Source organism: Rhipicephalus sanguineus, chromosome 2, assembly GCF_013339695.2.
Source record: "Rhipicephalus sanguineus isolate Rsan-2018 chromosome 2, BIME_Rsan_1.4, whole genome shotgun sequence".
NCBI lineage: Eukaryota > Metazoa > Arthropoda > Arachnida > Ixodida > Ixodidae > Rhipicephalus > Rhipicephalus sanguineus.
Window position 1 is genome coordinate 180,644,667 of NC_051177.1, and position 18,012 is coordinate 180,662,678.

At 45.3% G+C, this 18,012-nt stretch overlaps 1 protein-coding gene across 1 annotated transcript in view; it reads left to right on the top strand.

Moving 5' to 3' along the window:
- Nucleotides 1-18,012, top strand: part of LOC119383890 (lysine-specific histone demethylase 1B) — a 121,284-nt gene that overhangs the window by 32,166 nt on the left and 71,106 nt on the right. Inside the window, exon 7 of the mRNA XM_037652161.2 lies at nucleotides 15,377-15,457. Within this exon, the coding sequence (XP_037508089.1) occupies nucleotides 15,377-15,457 (81 nt within the window). The remainder of the gene's footprint in view (nucleotides 1-15,376; nucleotides 15,458-18,012) is intronic.

Below are 18,012 nucleotides of genomic sequence, written 5' to 3' on the forward strand. Positions count from 1 at the left end.
AGGGTGTATGTTAGGGCCCACATAATTCCTTGTCGGTAAAAATGAATGTCACCATGTTCTAAGAGAACCAGAAATTTACCTGAATACAGTCGAACCCGTTTATAACGAACTTGAAAGTGCCGCGAAAACTGGTCGTTATATCAGTAGTTCGTTGTAAATGGACTCGCCCTCAAAAACGTGCACTTAGCGACCGAGCCGCTTTTTTTTTCTGCGCATTTTTTATTGAAAAGTGCTAACAACTCCTCCGGTGAGAAGTTAGGCCTTTTCGTGTTGTGAAGCGAATGCCCGCTCCGTGCACGAGTGAATTAAGGGGAGACACTGGCCTCGAAACGAAGTTTTATTATTGGAGATATTGTAATGAAATTGGGTGTGTATATGTATTTCTTCCTCCTGTTTTCAAAAATATAATTAGTTTTCATGTACTTCAATTAGTTATCAAATTGTGAGAGCATAAGTGAAATCTAATTAGGTAATTTCTTACGGGTCATTAAGACACTTTCCCTCAGTATTTTTAGGTTCTGTTTAAGATGCAGCTGTAGCCAAAGACCTGCCATGTGGAGCTATGCTATTTATATTGTCACTGAGATATATCACCATATAAGAACTTTCAATTGTATTGACATTGTGTAATCTTGAAATGCAATTAGCTCACATTATTGTTCACAAAATTTCATATGTTCATCTTAGCCACAAAAAAATAGCACAGCTCCACAGTCCTATTTCTTATGAATTGAACGGTATAAAATTTATCAAAATTACCTTTCAGAAACATAATGAAAAGATCCGTAAGGCTGGTCAAGTTGGCAAAAAATGTGAAGCTGAGAAAATTGCGTTTGAAGTTTGACACGCACTGTATAAATTTCTAAAAGGAACCTTTAACCATAAATTTTATTCACATGTTCCCCATCTGTTTCCCTTCAAAACAAAACAGAGAGTGTCTTGTTCCACCCAAGGAATCATATCTAAAAAAATTTTCCAATGTGTAAAGCATGATCAAAACCCCACCATGACAAGCGGCTGGGGGGTTCTGGAAAAGCCATGGGGTATGAGGCTCAAGCGACTGGCTGCTCATGTCTTTTCAGTCTTTAGGAAGAACCTTCTAGATGTTAGGCAGCATGTTACCCTGGGTAATAGGTTGCTGTGCTTGAGAGAATACCTTTAAAGTAGTCCAGGACTGTAATCTTCAGTTGCACCAGTTTTGTGTCGCCTTGCAAGAGTCTTTTTTGTGTTGGTGCTCTTCAGATGAGTTGCATTTGCCTTGCGTAAACGCAGAGAGTCTTTTTCTATGCTTCGTCGAACAAGGCAATCCCCAGCAACATAGCCCAAACTTGCAGCAATGGACTCGTTGGTTGCCCTTCCTCCTTGGTTGTCGATGGCAACAGCCTCAGCGGCAGATCGCTTCACGCTTTCCAGCGAAGCGTTCCCGTTCTTTGAAGTTTGGGTCCAGATGACTGAACGAAGACTCTCACTCGCGTTCTGGGTCTTCCCTTCACAGCACCGTGCCAGCAGGCTCTCATCACTGAGCCTCGCAAAGACTGGCTCCAGAGCACACCCAACACAAGCCGGCAGGGCATTCTTGTGGACTCTCCCCATTGGCCAAGGCTCTATTGTACTTGCACCAAGAGCTAGCACCCTCGGGGCACTTTGAGTGCTTTGGTGCATCATCTGTCAATGTCATGTGCAGCAGTGTAGCTTTGACTGCCCTCTTCATAGCTGGCACATCATTGATATTGCTGCTCAGGGCATATCCGTAGTAATTCGTGATCTTCTTGATGTTCTCTTGTGTGAGCTTTCCTCTACCCCCAAGAGATTCACCCTGAGCCTTCATTTTGTCCACAAGGTTCCGTAAAACTGCACCCATTCGCTTGTGGACGTGGTTGATGCAGTCCTTTTTGTCTATTTGGATAAAGCCGTACACCTCGGCTTCGGACAAGGCATGAAAAGTGCAGCTGTCTCCATCAGAGAGCACAGTCGTGTAGCGCAGACCATGCTTGGCCCAGGATCTTTGAACCATGGTCAGCGCAGCCTCTACTTCCACGATGCCAGAGTTGCACTCGATGTTTCGTTGGCACTCGTGGGTTGCCAGCCAGTCGGTGTACCCTTCGTCTTGCGGCTGTGGTCCCAGGGCACAGCCGAGACAAAAGTTCGAGTAAACAACATGGTCAGTTACAAGGCCAGTGTAGAGCTCAATGATGCAGCCCACACCTATGTGTGAGCTCCGACCTCGCGTCATCCATGAGCCGTCAAACACAACATCGATGTTCCCTATGGGGTTCAAGAAGTCTGTATACAGATCTTTTATTACTGCCACACTAGCAGCTTCACTTTCAGTCGCTGTGTTTTTGCAGGCTTTCACTAAACTTTTTAGGTTTCCCTGAAACGTCTTGTGGTGCAAGCCTCGGTGCGAAAGGTTCATACACGCACAAAAGTCTGAAAGGGCAGTAACACCTTTGCCTATCATCTGCATCCCCTTCATGGCCCTCATGTTGACTTCGAAGGGAGTGATGGTGGCAGTCCCGCTCACTCTCGGAGAAGAAAATTGCTTCTTCTCGAAATCACAACTGCTGCAAGAAAAAATAAGCTTTACCGCAAGGTCGTACTCCTTGTCCGTTGCCTTCCTCACGCTGAGACTTTTTGCGTCGCATTTGTCGCACTTCGCTTGTGCAAAAAAGTTATTCAAAACTTTCATATTGACGAGCAAAAAATCGGTCCCGGCGTCACCGGTCTGGCACTCCGCGCTGACTCCAAGGTCGTACTTGCGCTGGGTAGCCAACTTTCCAGAGAGAACGGTCTTCGTTTGCGCCGATCTCTCAACTCGCTGCGCCTGCTCCGCCATTGAGTAGTACACGGCATCAACCCGAAGTGTTTCGCTAGTCGAACTTGGTCCCATGGTGTCGTCAGTTGAAGTTCCCGGCAGATCCAAAGGGTCCGGCCGCGACTCCAACTCCGCTGCCGACGGTGCACTTGGAGCCGGCGCCTTCTTGTTCCAAGCCCGTTTTTTACGGCTTCTAAAAGCTCGTTGCGTCGATGGTTTCAGACGAGAGTCTCCAGGCATCTCGATCACTTGGAAAATCTACCGGCACAAAGTGGAAACACGGTCCGTCGAGAAACACGCACGATCGCAAAAGCAGGCGCACACAAATGGACAGCCACGGCGGAGAACCCAACACAAAGAAAAAAAAATGACGTGTCGGTCGCGCCAGCCAATGGGAGAGACTGAAAGACGCGCGCCGCGTGAGAGCCAATCAGTGGCCTGGAAACGACCTTCAGAAAACCCGCGACGGCGGCCATTGTGCTTGAGCGACGCCATTTTGAGATGGCGCAAAATGTGCACAAAGAAAACAGCTTCAAATCTAGCCCAAGATGGCGGCGCTCGGCCAGCTGCAACGCTCATGGCGCGCGCGGGAAGTTCGAACAAATTTCGTCCTTTTGGGGACATTTTAATGCTGCCGGGGTGCTTTGAAAGCCGATTTTATCGCGTTTCCCGACCGAATTTAGCGTTAGCAATTTGAGAGTAGGTGCTCAGAAGTACAAACGCCTCGAAAATAAGCTTTGCGAAAAATCGATTTTTTGACCATTTTTTACTGTTCCAAGACCCGCGTCTCCCCTTAAACCGCCTTTGCAGTGAACCAACACCGTTTCTCTGAACCTTGGTACCGCTATGTGGAGCCGATCATCCCTGGCTAGTTGCATGCAGCGCGTCGCCTACTCGGCTCACGCCATCACTGCCGGGCCGCTTGCATTTGTACGCGCATTTGTGCTCTCTTTGTGCCCGCTTCACTTCGGGCCGTCTACGGGTGCGGCGAGCGGCCGAAGACAAGCATTTTGCAAAGCAACGCGCACTCTACGTCTCCGTGCGATGCTCTGACGGTCCTGCACGACAGGCGCGGCGCGCTTGGGTTGTCGCCTAATAAAACACGCTGTATACGCTCACTGTAAGTGCATCAACGTTTCTCGGTGTCCGTGTCGCTCAACACCAGCGAGCTAGTTTCGTTTATACAAATCGACGTGCACTTTATCTCGCACGGCGCGGCGGCGGCGAACTTGCGAACTGCAATGGCATCGTGCGCTTGTACCGCCGTCACTCCGAACAATTTACGCCACACGTGCAGCCGAGCCGATAGCAGAAGATGAGTGATAAGGTTGTCGGCGATAAATCATAATGGCACGTTCATCGCCGGCCACCACGTCGCCTTCGCTCTCTTCTGATGCTTATCCGTGAAGGAATCGCCGCAATCGCGCGGAAGTCGTAATCATTCGGCCGGTCTCTGCCGTTTCCGAAAAGATGAAAGACATTTTGCAGCACATTGTGACGTCGACGCAGTGAACATTTAAGCGCCGAAAAGTTATCGCGGTCATCGCTTATTGCATTTTATGGCTTCTTGCGTTCCAAGGCATAGGTTCATCGTAGGCGGTCATATCTGCAGAGAACGGCGCCAGGAAAGGTTGCTGTGCGAAAGCTGAATGCAAGGCTTCATGCTGCTTCCTATTTCTTTCTTTCTTTTTTTATTCCCCACTGCCATTCTGCCACTGAAGAAAAGACTGGAAAGTGAGCGACCTCGCTTGTAGCGTCCGAAAGCAGCGCGTGCAGTGCTAGCCGATCTCGGGTATCTTCGTCACGAGTAAACTGGACCGGGGCACGCGCGAGCGCGCGCCTCTCATGCTTTAGAAGGCCTGCTTTAACTTTTTTTCGCTTCGTATGTGCCATATTTTGACCGCGATCGTGTCTGATGTGTTCGTTATATGTGGACGCAATTTCAATGGGTAGCATAGGAAAATCGTAAGTGCACTGAAATATGGTCATTATAACCGATAGATCGTTATATCTGGGATCGTTATAAGTGGGTTTGACTGTATATCAAGTTTGAATTGCTATTGCACCAATGTAGGTGAGATACAAAACAAAAAAAGACATTGAAATTTGTGACATCACACTGACACTGAGGTTCTGGGGTTTCGGTGCAAAATTCAAGAAATGATACTTTGTCTGCTTGTCTAATAATGAACCTATGATGTCACAATTGATGACAGTACTGTTTATCCTGGTGTTTCATAATAGCATCCCTTTAAACCTTGATGCAGTGAAAGCAGATGTAATGAAATAATAAGTACGCGTAGTAGTTAGCCGTTCTAAAAGTTTCACACCCATGTTGGCACATTAACGTACACATATTGTGAAAAACAATGCAATGACGGCTGAGGGGTATGCCAATGTACCCAGATTTGTTGAAGTCAAAAGCAAAGCATCGAGTGGAGCACATCGTGTGGAGACCAGCTTGGCTATGGCTTGACTTGATTTGACTTGGATGTGCGGCCTTTTTCTTTAATACTTTGAGGAGTACTCGCCATGTTCAGCGCAAAACAGGAACACGAAAACACAAGGAAGTGCACGACACAAGCACTTCCTTGTGTTTTCGTGTTCCTGTTTTGCGCTGAACATGGCGAGTACGTTCCAACTAGCCCAATTTGCCACCTTACTTTGAGGAGTAGTTTACAGCATTCTCATTGACCAGAACCTGAATGAACTGAGAAAATACTAGAGCTGTGCGAATAGCAAAATTCTGGGTGCAAAGCGAATTCGAATATTGAAGTGTGAGTGCGAATCGAATATTTTTCGAATATTTCTCGAATATTTTTAGAATATTTTTCGAATACTTCGAAGTGAAATTGCAGAAAAAAAATGTTAGAGAGGATTTCTGATGTATTCTTCTTATGAGATAGCAACATGGAAAGTGTTTCTTTTTGCTAGGTTGATGAAGCGCTGGTGGGCTGGTGTTTCATAGTTGTTTTATCAAGAATGAGGCAATGTATAGGCCAAATTCTATTTATGTACACGATTTGGTGCAACCAAAGTGTTGCGACAACACTTTACACGATAGGCAAAGAGGCCATTTCCTAAGTCTCTCCTCCCCTCTCAACTTCTGTGGAAGCCCAACTGATGTGGCGGACATGGGTTGTTCCCTTCAAGTCCGGAGTTCCAAATCTGCCTCATAGACGTCGATATATAAGAACATTTGAAATTTTGGATGCTAAAAAGCTTCGGCTTCCGATTTTTCGGACTTCCTGCCCAAATTTCAGGTCTAAAACAGCTTTAATTGAGCCCCCACCTCTGCCACATCTTTCATCTTCATGTTGGCACCAGCGTTTTCTTGAGTTAATACATTTGCGACCGTAACGGAGCATGAAAGGCAGCTTTGCCGCAATACCGGGGTGTGATGAGGTGAAGCATATTGAAAATATAGGGACCTCTTCCAATCGGACGTTGTGTCTTGGCAAAGTTCTACTGTAACGGAGCTTGAAAGGCAGCTTTGCCGCAATACCGGGGTGTGATGAGGTGAAGCATATTGAAAATCTAGGGACTACTTCCAATCGTATGTCGACTCTCTCTTGGCAAAGTTCGACCGTAACGGAGCTTGAAAGGCAGCTTTGCCGCAATACGGGGGTGTGATGAGGCGAAGCATATTAAAAAATCTAGGGACCACTTTTAATCGGACATTGACTGTCTTGGCAAAATTCGACCGTAAAGGAGCTTGAAAGGCAACTTTGCCGCAATGCGAGAGTGTAATGAGGTGAAGCATATTGAAAATCTGAAGGGGTCACTTTCAATCGGACGTTGACTGTATTTGTTTTGGGGAAGTTCGAATAGTTCGAATAGTAAAATTCCAGTGCGAATCGAATCGAATAGCAAACACTATTCGAAAAATATTCGAAATTTCGAATATTCACACACCCCTAGAAAATATACATTAAACGGAACCTGACGGGACCACGAAAATATGCTCCGTTTAGCAGGAGTCCCATTTACTGAGAGATGAACAGGGCTGCAGAATACAGGTACAAAACCAACCATATTAGAGGCAGCTGTTCCGCTTAATACTTCCGTTTGCTGGCAGTCCACTGTATGGTCTTCCTTTACTGAGACATGCTCATCAGTTAAATGAAAAGCCAACCAAATTAGAGGCAGTTTCATCCAAGAGGCAATTCCTTTAAGGGGGCAAGGGGGCTTTGACATAAAGTGCCTTGTTATTGAAGTTAGCAGGATGAAAACTGTTGTGATTATGTATTTTCATGTGCTCATATTAGATATGAGCTCAGTTTTCATGTACACAGTGATGCAACAGCTGCGCCAATTGCGCCAATTTGATACAATTCCGTATTTTTGCGCCAAGCTGAGCCAAAACCATGAAATTTGTTGAAATTGCGCCACACTGCGTCAAAATGCCCAACCAGCTTCAAAATTTTCTCAGTTGCACAAATTTTAGCAAGAAATGGAGGCCGCGTTGGTCATCTGCAGTGTGGGCATCATCATCATCCAATACAGACACGCAGACCCTAGACCTAACCACCCAGCGAAAGAAAAGAAAAAAGTCAGTTTCACCGCAAGGACGAAGCAATATATGCGATACTAACAAATTGTAATGTTATACGAAGTGAGGCTGGCAGCAAACTCTTTTGTATTCGATCTCGCATAACTCTACAAAACGTTGGTGTAAGAGAATACTGCCGCTCCAGGGAAAGATGCTCTTTGTGCGCAGTGTCTTCGCATTGAGAGCGCAGCACGTACGTAGCAGGATATACGAGCCGCCCGCTGATGGCTGCCTAGATGGCACGCGCGCCAGTGATCGCAACCACGCCCTTAGAATCAAAGTTCAAAATTGCTGCTCGAGCGACAGCCCCCCCCCCCCTCGCGTCTTATGCTCGTTCAAGACGGGTGGGTCGTTTCCTCTCTGCTTCGACGGCAGGCCTCCCGAACAGAGTGGTGTTATCACATGCGCCCTCCGAGCAAGGGAGATGGCCTGGCTCGTTTGATCTCTGCTTCAATGCACCGTCACAGGCACTCGCGTGCTTTTACCCGCGGTAGAACACACTATGCGTGGGGGAACGTTATCAATTTGGACTTTATACGGGACATGACGGCAAAAACTCGTCGAGAGTGCCCCTATAATTGCTATCGCTATAAAAAGGACAGTGGTTCTCAAATTTCCTGATGCTTGTTTTATTGCGTGCAGAACGCTTTTTAAAGGGAAGCTGAAGCACTTTTTAAAAAAATGACCTTGGAATGTGTAATCGTAGTTGGATCCTTGCTGAATTCGAAAACCAATGTAAGTGTTCGCAGAAGTGAACGCAAATGACATTTCTTGGCAAAAAAGCAGTGGCTGCAGCCGCAGGGCTTCTTGAACTGCTGAGCGAAGGCGGTGACGTCAACTTCGGTGTGCCGCGTCATCGTCGCCATCAGCTCTGTAAAAGCATGGCCTTCGCGATCAGTTCCACCAATGCGCGCAGCCAGAAGTAGTCACGGAGGCCACGGCTCCGCCAAGACCACGGTGGTAGAATAAAACAGGTGGCCCATCGAGTGCCGCGAGCGCGTCGCCATACTGCTCGAGTTGCTCGCAGCCGCCGCTAGGTTCGCGACGAGCTTTTGGGCCGAAAGACGCGCACCGCAAGCTCTCGCTGTACTGTAAAAACCGATTTCTCTAGCTAATTTTGTCGCTTTAAACGGTTCTTTGTGCTTTTACTAGCTTGTAGTGGCTGTCTGCCAGCTTCGACCGCAAAAGTAAGAGCGCCATGCTTTATGAAGCTTAAAATTTTTTAATCGACGCGGGTAGTCCCGATATGACTGTCACAGCGTGGCGATTGCAAGAGACGTGCGCATATTCTTTTTTTCTTTTTCGAAAGCGTGAAAATTCCTACCGGCGAGTGTACAGAGTAAAAAAAAAGCATTTGGTTTTCACGTTATTGTATGCATGTCGGAGGACTGTAGCTGGCGGTCTTTCCATGGAATTGCATTTCTCCACAATTGCAGTCGCTTTTCGTCTTTCGGCGCGGAGAAAAGACACAGTTTTTCTTTGCACGTTTTGTAGCCAGATTTCCAATTTGGAGCGAAGCATTTTCGTCTCATGGTGGCCGCCGCATCTGCGGCAAAGATCGAGCCACCGTGGTTTCAGCCGTAGTTCCAGCTTACAAAGTGAGCGGAAACACCGATGCGGTTGCGCGCGTTGGTTTGACAGAGCGCAACAAACGTGACGCATCAGAGCGGACCTCAAGCCGTGGGATCACCTAATCACGACCACAGTGATCTGGCCGTGATCATGACTCGAAGGCTTATTGCGACTTTGCGATGCTGGTTGCGTCACATAGGGATGCTCTTGCTCTTCGGACGCTTGCACCCACGGACGCCTCCGCATTTATCGAAGATGACCAAGCAGAAAGGAAGAGACGCGGCAGCAACGCTGGTGGCGTTGCATGCTTTCATTAGTTGCGCATCCGTTCTAAGCGACGGCAACTCTTCAGTGTTGCTCAAGGCCTCTCTGGTGTAATAAATACACCGCAGATCTCTTTCTCAAAAGTTAAAAATGTAAATTGTAGTTTAAATGCTCGCGATGCACGCTGGCCACATGCTTTCAAATGCGCCGGTGCGGAGACATCGGCCCAGAGTATACCTACTGCCACCTTGCGGAAATGCGGCGGCAACTCGAGCACCTCCGTGACATGCGCGGCGCATTGGTGGAGCGGCGCGTCGGGCCACCTGTTATTCTACCACCGTGGCCAAAACTATCGACGATGATGTAGTTCCGGTCACGCCAAGGAGGTTTAAAAAAAACTTCTGGAGTGGAGGTCCCCTATGCGCGCCCACGCGAGTGGGTGAAGCCTGGGAAACCGGTTGGCAGCCATCTTGCTCCAGGCAAGAGGCAGCGCAGCTTGTGCGTGGACAGCGTAAATGTGAGCTTCCGCGGGGGCACTTCAGCATGAGAACTGGATAGTTAGTGTCACTTATTTGGCCGAATTTTTTTTTTTGTCGTGCAAGATTAAAGAAGGCAGCTTTTTACGCCATAATACATAGGGTGAAGCATGCCTGATAACACGTAGAATTCGCTTCCAGCATTCCCGAAATGAAGCATATGGTGGAGTTAATAAGTGGTACATAAAAGTTCATTCATCCCCGGCTTTTATACAATTTCAAAAGAAAAAAGAAGCATATACAATGTGGTTTATACGTGAATCGATAATGCAACAAATCCAAAATAACTTCAAAATGCATCATAATGCAGACAGTCATGAAACTAACCGTATGAAACACGCGCCCTTAAAAACTAAACGCAGCAAAAGAAAAGATACAAAAGCAGACTAGTTGACCAGTTTGCGGCAGCTCTTGTTTACGCATAATGCGACAATCACGAAACTACCATATGAAACCCGCGCCCTTAAAAAGTAAACACAGCAAAAGAAGAGATATGAAAGCAGATTGACTAGCTTGCTGCAGTTCTTGTTTACGCTCGTCTACAAATTTTTAAAAATAACTGTCCTTGTCAGCAGCGTTCTTACTCCGCTCTGGGAGTTTTAAATGCCAAGCATTTCTTAGCGAAACGTTGGCACATTCAGCGTTTCTATCTACGAATCTGTCTACCTAGTCGCCTACGCCTGGGTGCTCTCATGATCGCCTCTTTAACTTGGTGTAGACCAAAATATCTGCATGGGAGGGTAAGAGGATTTGACGAACATGGCTGTCGGATCATGACATGCATAACGGGAAAACCTTCTCGTGTACGTCGTCAAACCCTTTCCTCCAGACACGTGTGGTACATAGCCGTTTACCACTGGCCGCGGTGTACGGTTATGCGCCACAGGGGATTGACAGTTTATATCTACCCAGGAACGGCGAAAACAGGCATTAGTAATTTAAATGCGAGAGCGTAAGAAAAACCGACATCGGCAGCGTTGACCCGATGAATGGAAAGAATAAATATTAGGATCACAGCAGGAATCGAACCCAAACATTCTGCGTGGCAATCAAGTATTCTACCACAGAGGCACGTCAGGTATATAGACTGGTTTGGAAAAACAGCCCATGCATGTGTAATGTCGGTGTGGTTGTGGTGCTGGCTGTCTAATTTTGCGAGAAAGCAATGCACAGTACGCATGTACTCCTACGATGCAGGCATCATATGAGATTAACGTCTGTGGTCCCAGTGTTGGCTCCGCTTTTATAGCAGTGTAATAAACATTACATTTGTATTCCTATGTTTCAGCTATATTGAAGCATTGCTCGACCCCAGAGGAATACATTAACGAAAGTTACATATGATATCCACATGGTTACACCATAATGTGCACTTTGTTTCGGTAATGCGGACGTATGTACTCTAACGTGAGGGCTGGCGTTACATTTCACCATCAATTTACCCTTTAAACGCCAGTGTTGTCAACGTGCCTGGTAAGCCCACGATGTGCACATAGCTACTACACTTACAAAAACACGTTGATCCACCTCGTAACGCTTGGCTCAAAGCCATAAAATACAGCATAGCAGTACTCGCTGACTGCTTCGCATGAAACAGATTCCGACAACGCGTGGGATCTGCCGAATTCTTTTCCAGTTGATTTCTTTTGAAATGTGGTGAAGCCTGATTTTACAGCGAAAGCTGTTATCAAATCACAACAGCAGTGGGGTGTCCGCTGCCGGTGTCCGTAACTACTATCGCGCGAAATAAGAAAAATGAAATAAATAAAAATAAACAGGCGCAGGTGGGATTTGAACCCGGGTACTCTGCGTGGCAGTCGAGTATTCTGCCAGAGAGCCACGCTAGTGACTGCAACTCCTTTGCAAAAACATCCTTACAGGCGTCATGTCGGGCAAGGAATCGCGTAAAATGTGTAATATAGCGTGTCAGAAGAGTAAAATAACGACCAGGCGTCACACAATGCTAATTGCGCAACAAGGGACCGGGTCGTTAAATGCTTCAAATCCATTACAAAAGTCTCAGCCATAATTCTTCATCGTCATCAGCCACAGGCAGCATCAACAAAGTTCACATAATGCCTTATAGATGTGTAGCGGGTACCTCGCTTATCTGCGGAAAGACAAATAATGGCATAGTGATTGCTTCCCTACTTCACAAAAATTGTGATTTTCGGCGTAGTGGGTACCTTGCAAGTGTACTTGTATTAGTTTCCCCAAGAGAGTTTAGAACGGGCTCTAGAAAGGCCGCTCTTCCAGCTTTCGCTGTGACTGTGCTGCGCGCTCCGCGCAGGCCGGCAATTTTTATGTGCAGCTTGGCAATCTTCGACAAATTGTAAATGTGACTATCGAGTGGATCGCAGTCTAAAAAATGGTACATCCACAACACTCGCTTGTCACCAAAAGAGTGGAGAAATTCGCCATCTGTGGAACTTCCGCGCGGGCTCAAGCGACGACCCAGACGTTTTCTGCCTGGAGCAATACGGCGGTCGTCGGCTTCAGCGGCGGCGCCCCGCCTCCACTCCAGAAGTCTTTTACAGCGAAAGCTGTTATGAGATCATTTCAGCGGCCGTTTTTGGTGCCGTAGTTGTCCGCCGCCGCCGGTGTCCGTAACCACTATCGCTCGAAATAAGAAAAAAAAAACGAAATAAGAAAAAAATTCCAGGATGCAACGGGGTTCGAACCTGGGCCCTCTGCGTGGGAGCCCAGTATTCAACCTCTGAGCCATGCCGGTGCTTGGAACTGCTTTGCAAAAAGGTACTACACAGGCTTCATGTCGGGAAGGAACCACATTAACATATGCAATATAGCGTGGTATAAGAGTAAAATAAGCACCAAGCGTCGCGCAACGCGAATTCTGTAACCAGGCGTCACACAATGCGCATTGCGCAACGAGAAAGTTGTTGAAAGCTTCCAACCCATTACAAAGAGCTCCGCCATAATTCTTCATCGTCATCAGGCACAGCATCAACAAAGTGCGCATAATGCCTTACATGCGTTTAGCAGGTACCTCTGCTCTCCGTAGAATGACGAAAAATGGCATAATGCCTGCTTTCCTACTTCTCAAAACTTACAATGATTTATAGCGTAGTGGGTTCCTCGCAAGTGCATTTGTATTGGTTGCCAAGGAAGCCCATAAGCGCATGATCTATTTCCTCGGGGTCGCAATAAAGTTCTTGCCCCCCCCCCCTCTTTCTGCCGTGTCAACATATGTTATACAGCATGGCGGGAGAGGGAAATAGCGACTGGGCGTCACCCATTGCAAATTACATAACTGGTGGGCCGGTTAAAGCTTCCAACCCATTACAAAGGGCTGAGCCATAATTCTTCATCGCCATCAGTCGTCGCGTCAACAAAGTGCACATAATGCCTTACAGACATGTAGCTGGTGCCTCGCTTCTCCGCAGAATGACGAATAATGGCGTAGTAAGTGCTTCCCAACTTCACAAAAATTGTGATTTATGGCGTAGTGGTTAAGCGCTAAAAGGGGCTCTAGAAACGCCGCTCTTCCAGCTTTCGCTGTGACTGTGCTACGGTTTCAGCCAAGGCCTGGCGTTTTTTTTTTCAACCTCCTTGGGTCACGCCCACACTTTCGGCGCGTTCGCGTGGACGGAGCAAGATGAACTTTTCTTTCGTGTATTTTAAAGCTCCTGCTGCCACAACAGCGAAAAAAATTACGCCATCGTCGACAATAATGTTGGTCCTTGTTAACAAAGTTTTACCGAATTGTAAAACCACTTCAGCATCCCTTTAAGCCACTTTTGCTGCAGTACACTGGTGTCCTGCGGAAAAGTGTATTGAAATTTAGAGGGGGCTATTAGGACACAGCACATTTTTGTTCGTTAATTACTCATTCATGCACGCGACGTGTAATTACGAGTCCTAGGATGATCGCTGACATCTAAAAAATTATTGGCAATCATTTGGAGCTGCTGTGTATGGCGTTTCTGCGGCCTTGAGAAACAAATAGACAAAACGTGCGCCAGTTTTATTTTTTCGCTGCCCCCTCTTGCTCCTGCTCTACGAAACTCGAATTTCGAGGTTGCCAGGTTTGCAGGTCCACATTTAGCATTTACAGTGCCTGTCGAATTATTTGACAGGCCCTGCAAATGCTAATATGGACTTAGTCATTGTTCACACTGTGGGGTGGATCAACACACTGCTTTTATTGAAATAGCAGTGTTCACATGCACTGTACACGAGTTAGCTGATGTTGAATGGTTTGTACGTATTCTTGTTTTCTTTTCTAAAAGTAAGCCTTCTTTGTTATACTGCTCCAAATTTGGGATGTTGTGCTAAAAAATTCAGGTTGTTATTTTTTTCGTAACCTGCTCCAAATTTGGATTTTTGTGCTCCAAAAGCAACATTTTGCTGCTCCAAAAATTGCTCCAAATCCTATTTCGGCTGTTGCACCCCTGTGTACACCATACTATGAATTTTTAAATTAATTATTCAGGAAAACTTCATTTGATCACATTCTTAATGAACTGGCTGCTTAGATCTTGCTGAATGAAATCTCGTTGGATTCTACAGAGGCCAATGTGTGCAACGTGGTTAATTTTGTGGTTCCAGCTTTCCTAGGACAAAAGTTTTGAATCTCCAAAGTCCTCATTTGAATCTGAGGAAAAGGACTTTTCTTATTTCACCCTTTTTAAAAGTTTATAACTTCCCAAAGTAGCATATTGCATCCTCTGGCACTTATTCAACATTCAGCTTTTCAGCAAGACCAAAATGACCAACATTAAGTGCACCAAAACTGAGAAAGGCTTTTCAGAAGATTGTAAGGTTACAAAAAAAACGAGACAGGGAAAATAGCCACACAAAGCTGCGTCGATAGCTGATTTGATATGAAAGGCTGGTATGGCTAAAATAATGATCTAGGATGCATGAAAATTGTTGAGGTTATGCATCAGTACTGGCCGAGTCCAAAAATAACAGTTACAAAAAAATCGAGGGGGTTTTTTTCGGTTTTAGGTGCCAAACGGCAGCTTCCCCCCTTTTAATGATACCTGTTTACCGAGATTCTCCTGTACTAAAATGGGATACTAAGGCCTGAGCATTGTCTCTCATCACTTTCTTCATGCAGTGGGTAGACAACGATCTCATTAGGTCTGTTGGCCACTATGCTGCCTTTAAAATTTGTTGACATAGTTTAGTGATGACCCCATTTGATTCTTGTCTTGGTGCCCTCATATACTCCATGTGAATGTTGTCTGGCCCACTTGCATTACCTTTAGGTAGTTGCTGTACGACCCATTTTACTTAATATTCTAAAGCCGCTGGTTCTTCTCCATACTCGGCTCTTCCTCAGTTTCATTTTCCTTAAACAGATTTTCAGTGAATTCCCTCCAGCTTTTCTCTATGTCTTCTCCAATCGTGATATGCTTTCCATTCGTGTTAGTAACTACATTAAGTTTGGTTCAGAAAACTCCGGCCATTTCCTTTACTTTGTTGAGGAGGTCCCTTGTTCCTCCCTTCAAGTTGCTCTCCTTGACTTCTTCACATTGGTAATTTAAATATTTGTTAACTGTTCGAAAAATGTTTTAGTATTTGCACGACCCTCCTTCGTATTGACCATTCAGTTGCCCCGTACGCTGTTGCTTGTAGAGTGCAGTGAGACTTGTTGTTGTCTTCCCACAGCTCCCGAGAAAAGCACACGGCAACAAAATGGCAACAGTGATACGACCACCACCAGCACCTCTGAATGCTATCTTGAGCCAGGTGAGGCCTCTGCGCTGCACGAGTTCTTTTGAGCCAGAAAACTGGAAAAATTGGAGTAAAGTTGTTCCTCGTAATACCTATAATACTTCTATTATTCTTAATATTAGTTGTGTTCTCATTTTTATTTTAATTATTCATAAATAAGCAATGCATCTACACCTATAGAAAATATATTTGTCAATTTATGCTAGCTCTAAATAAAATTGGGCTAATCATTTTTTTTTCTGTATAAGTCACTGCATTTTTAAACTACAGTTAAAAAATTCGACCCTGTGAAGTCAGATTTGGTAAAATATTTTACCATCAAATGCTTAGGGGGATATGCGGCAATGGGAATGGTCAAAATTTCATATTTTTTACTTTCTATTTTTTGTTTTACTTTCTATCTTTCTTATTTTACTCATGAAATATATTGAAATACGTGGTACAAATCAAGGAAGCAGTGCTTGATTAGTATGTTGTAAGCTTGTGCGAATAGTAAATTTTAGGTCCGAAGTGAATAGTGATTTGGTCGAATAATTTCAAATCAAATACGAATAGTATATATCGCATATTATAAAGAAAAATTCGCATATTTGTCTTCAACCAACTAACCTGCACAAATTTTTTTAAAAATTGAAACAAGGCATGTGCAAATGTCATTCTTTTTGGTTCAAGGGAAGTGGAAGAAACTTTGAATAGCAGCAGCATTTGACTTTCGGTAGAATGCAAGCGATGACCTGTAAAATATGTTACATTTTAAAATTTACTATACTTAGAGCATATGAGCCAGTATAACAAGCCTTTAAACGTAAAAAAATTATGAAGTGATGTGAGGGTAATATGTTCATTTAACCTTGAAGTAGGGCTTTGCGGCAATGTGAATTTTGCCTAGAAAGGTGCATTCACGGTACAGCACCCCTCCGCTGCAGTGAAACCACCTTTACAGGGGGTTACATGCAGACTAATACACCTATTCGTTCATTTTGAATACTTCAAAATTTCCAATAATTTAAATTCGAATCAAAGCGAATTCGAATATTGTACTATTCGTTCGAATATTCGAAGTGCTCGAATATTCGCATAAGCCTAGTATGTTGTCATCAAGAGCCACGAGAAAATTTGGCTTCAGAAGGTGCTGCTGTGATGCAAATTCCACAGCTTTCCCTCAGTACAGCACCGCCACCTTGGTATCATCATAAAGATGAGAAATCTGAGCTCATGATAGCCACAGCACCGTATTTCTTCAATGGAAAGCAAAACCAGCAAAAGTGAGTGAAAAAGGGCAAAAGTGGCATTGCGATTAGTCACGGTAGTCACGTGTGTGGGTACATGTCGTGCTTCTATTCGCTGTCGTAAATTTGAACAGCCCCTTTCAAGCGCATTGGAGCAGCAAGTTGTACGTTTTGTTCATTTCATATTGATTACAGTAGTTGAGTGCATGTGTGTTCCGTGCTGAGCCCCAGAGGATTCAAATTTTGAACGGTCCACACATACGGAAAATGACAAAAGACATGGAATAAAGGGTGAAAGCTGTACACAGAATAGGCAAGACCGGCGCTTGTGGAGGATTGGGACAGCATATCTTTATGTGATGTTACAACGCCATCATGGGCCATGTTGACAGTTCATATTGCATTGACAGTGCGCCCACATTCATTGTTTTCAACGTGTCGGCGCGCAGTCGTAACCCGCATTGGCAACGTGACATTGCCAACTGCAATGTTTACGTGTCAAATATTCAACGGCAAATTTCGCTCCCCAATGAAGAGATTGTGTGGCAAGAGGAGATGTGAGCAAACGTTTTCAGTGGTCTATCAGGTAATCTGGCAATAAAGCGGAAATTTCAGCTTTTGAACAATGACGAAAGTGACGACACCGTGGTTCCTGAGGCATCTTTTTTTTTTTTTTTTTTTTTTCGCAAACAACTTGATGCTGAACAAGCAGCTGTGTAAATTTAACTGCAATTAGTGCAGGAAGGTCCCATTTCGGTTTGGAACTGGACACTGTCTCGGGCTAACAACAAGAATAAAATGGAACTGTTGTGTGACCACTTTGGTTCAATAAGTGAAGGGTGGTCCTCTCCAAGATGTGCCGGTCCTCAGTAGATAAACCCTTGTGAAATGAACATTTGTGCAATGAAAGCTAGTCTATTGGCAAAACTCAGGCTGCCCTGAACGATAAATTTCCCACATTGACGTTTCACATAGAGGACTGTATCGTAAGCCCCACGCGTAGTCACCCTGCCACTGCATCAGCAGCTACAATAGAGGCTGAAGGTGCAGAGAAGCTGCATCAGATCTTTAGATGTGCCCCAGGGAATGTACTAGAGACATCATTCATGATGACAAAGGGCCACACAAGCCCCATCGGTGTTATTCTGGCCTTGTCTTGGACCACTGTGTCCTCTCCAACTACTGCTATGGCTGTGCTGTGGGCCCTTAAGACAGCGGTTACTTGGAGTGATGTGAAAAACACGAACCACGGTGCCAAAAAAAAACAAAAAAAAACAGGCATATGCAGAGCAGGTGGAAACATTTGGAGCAAAAACCACGTCCCAACGGTCGCTTAAGAAA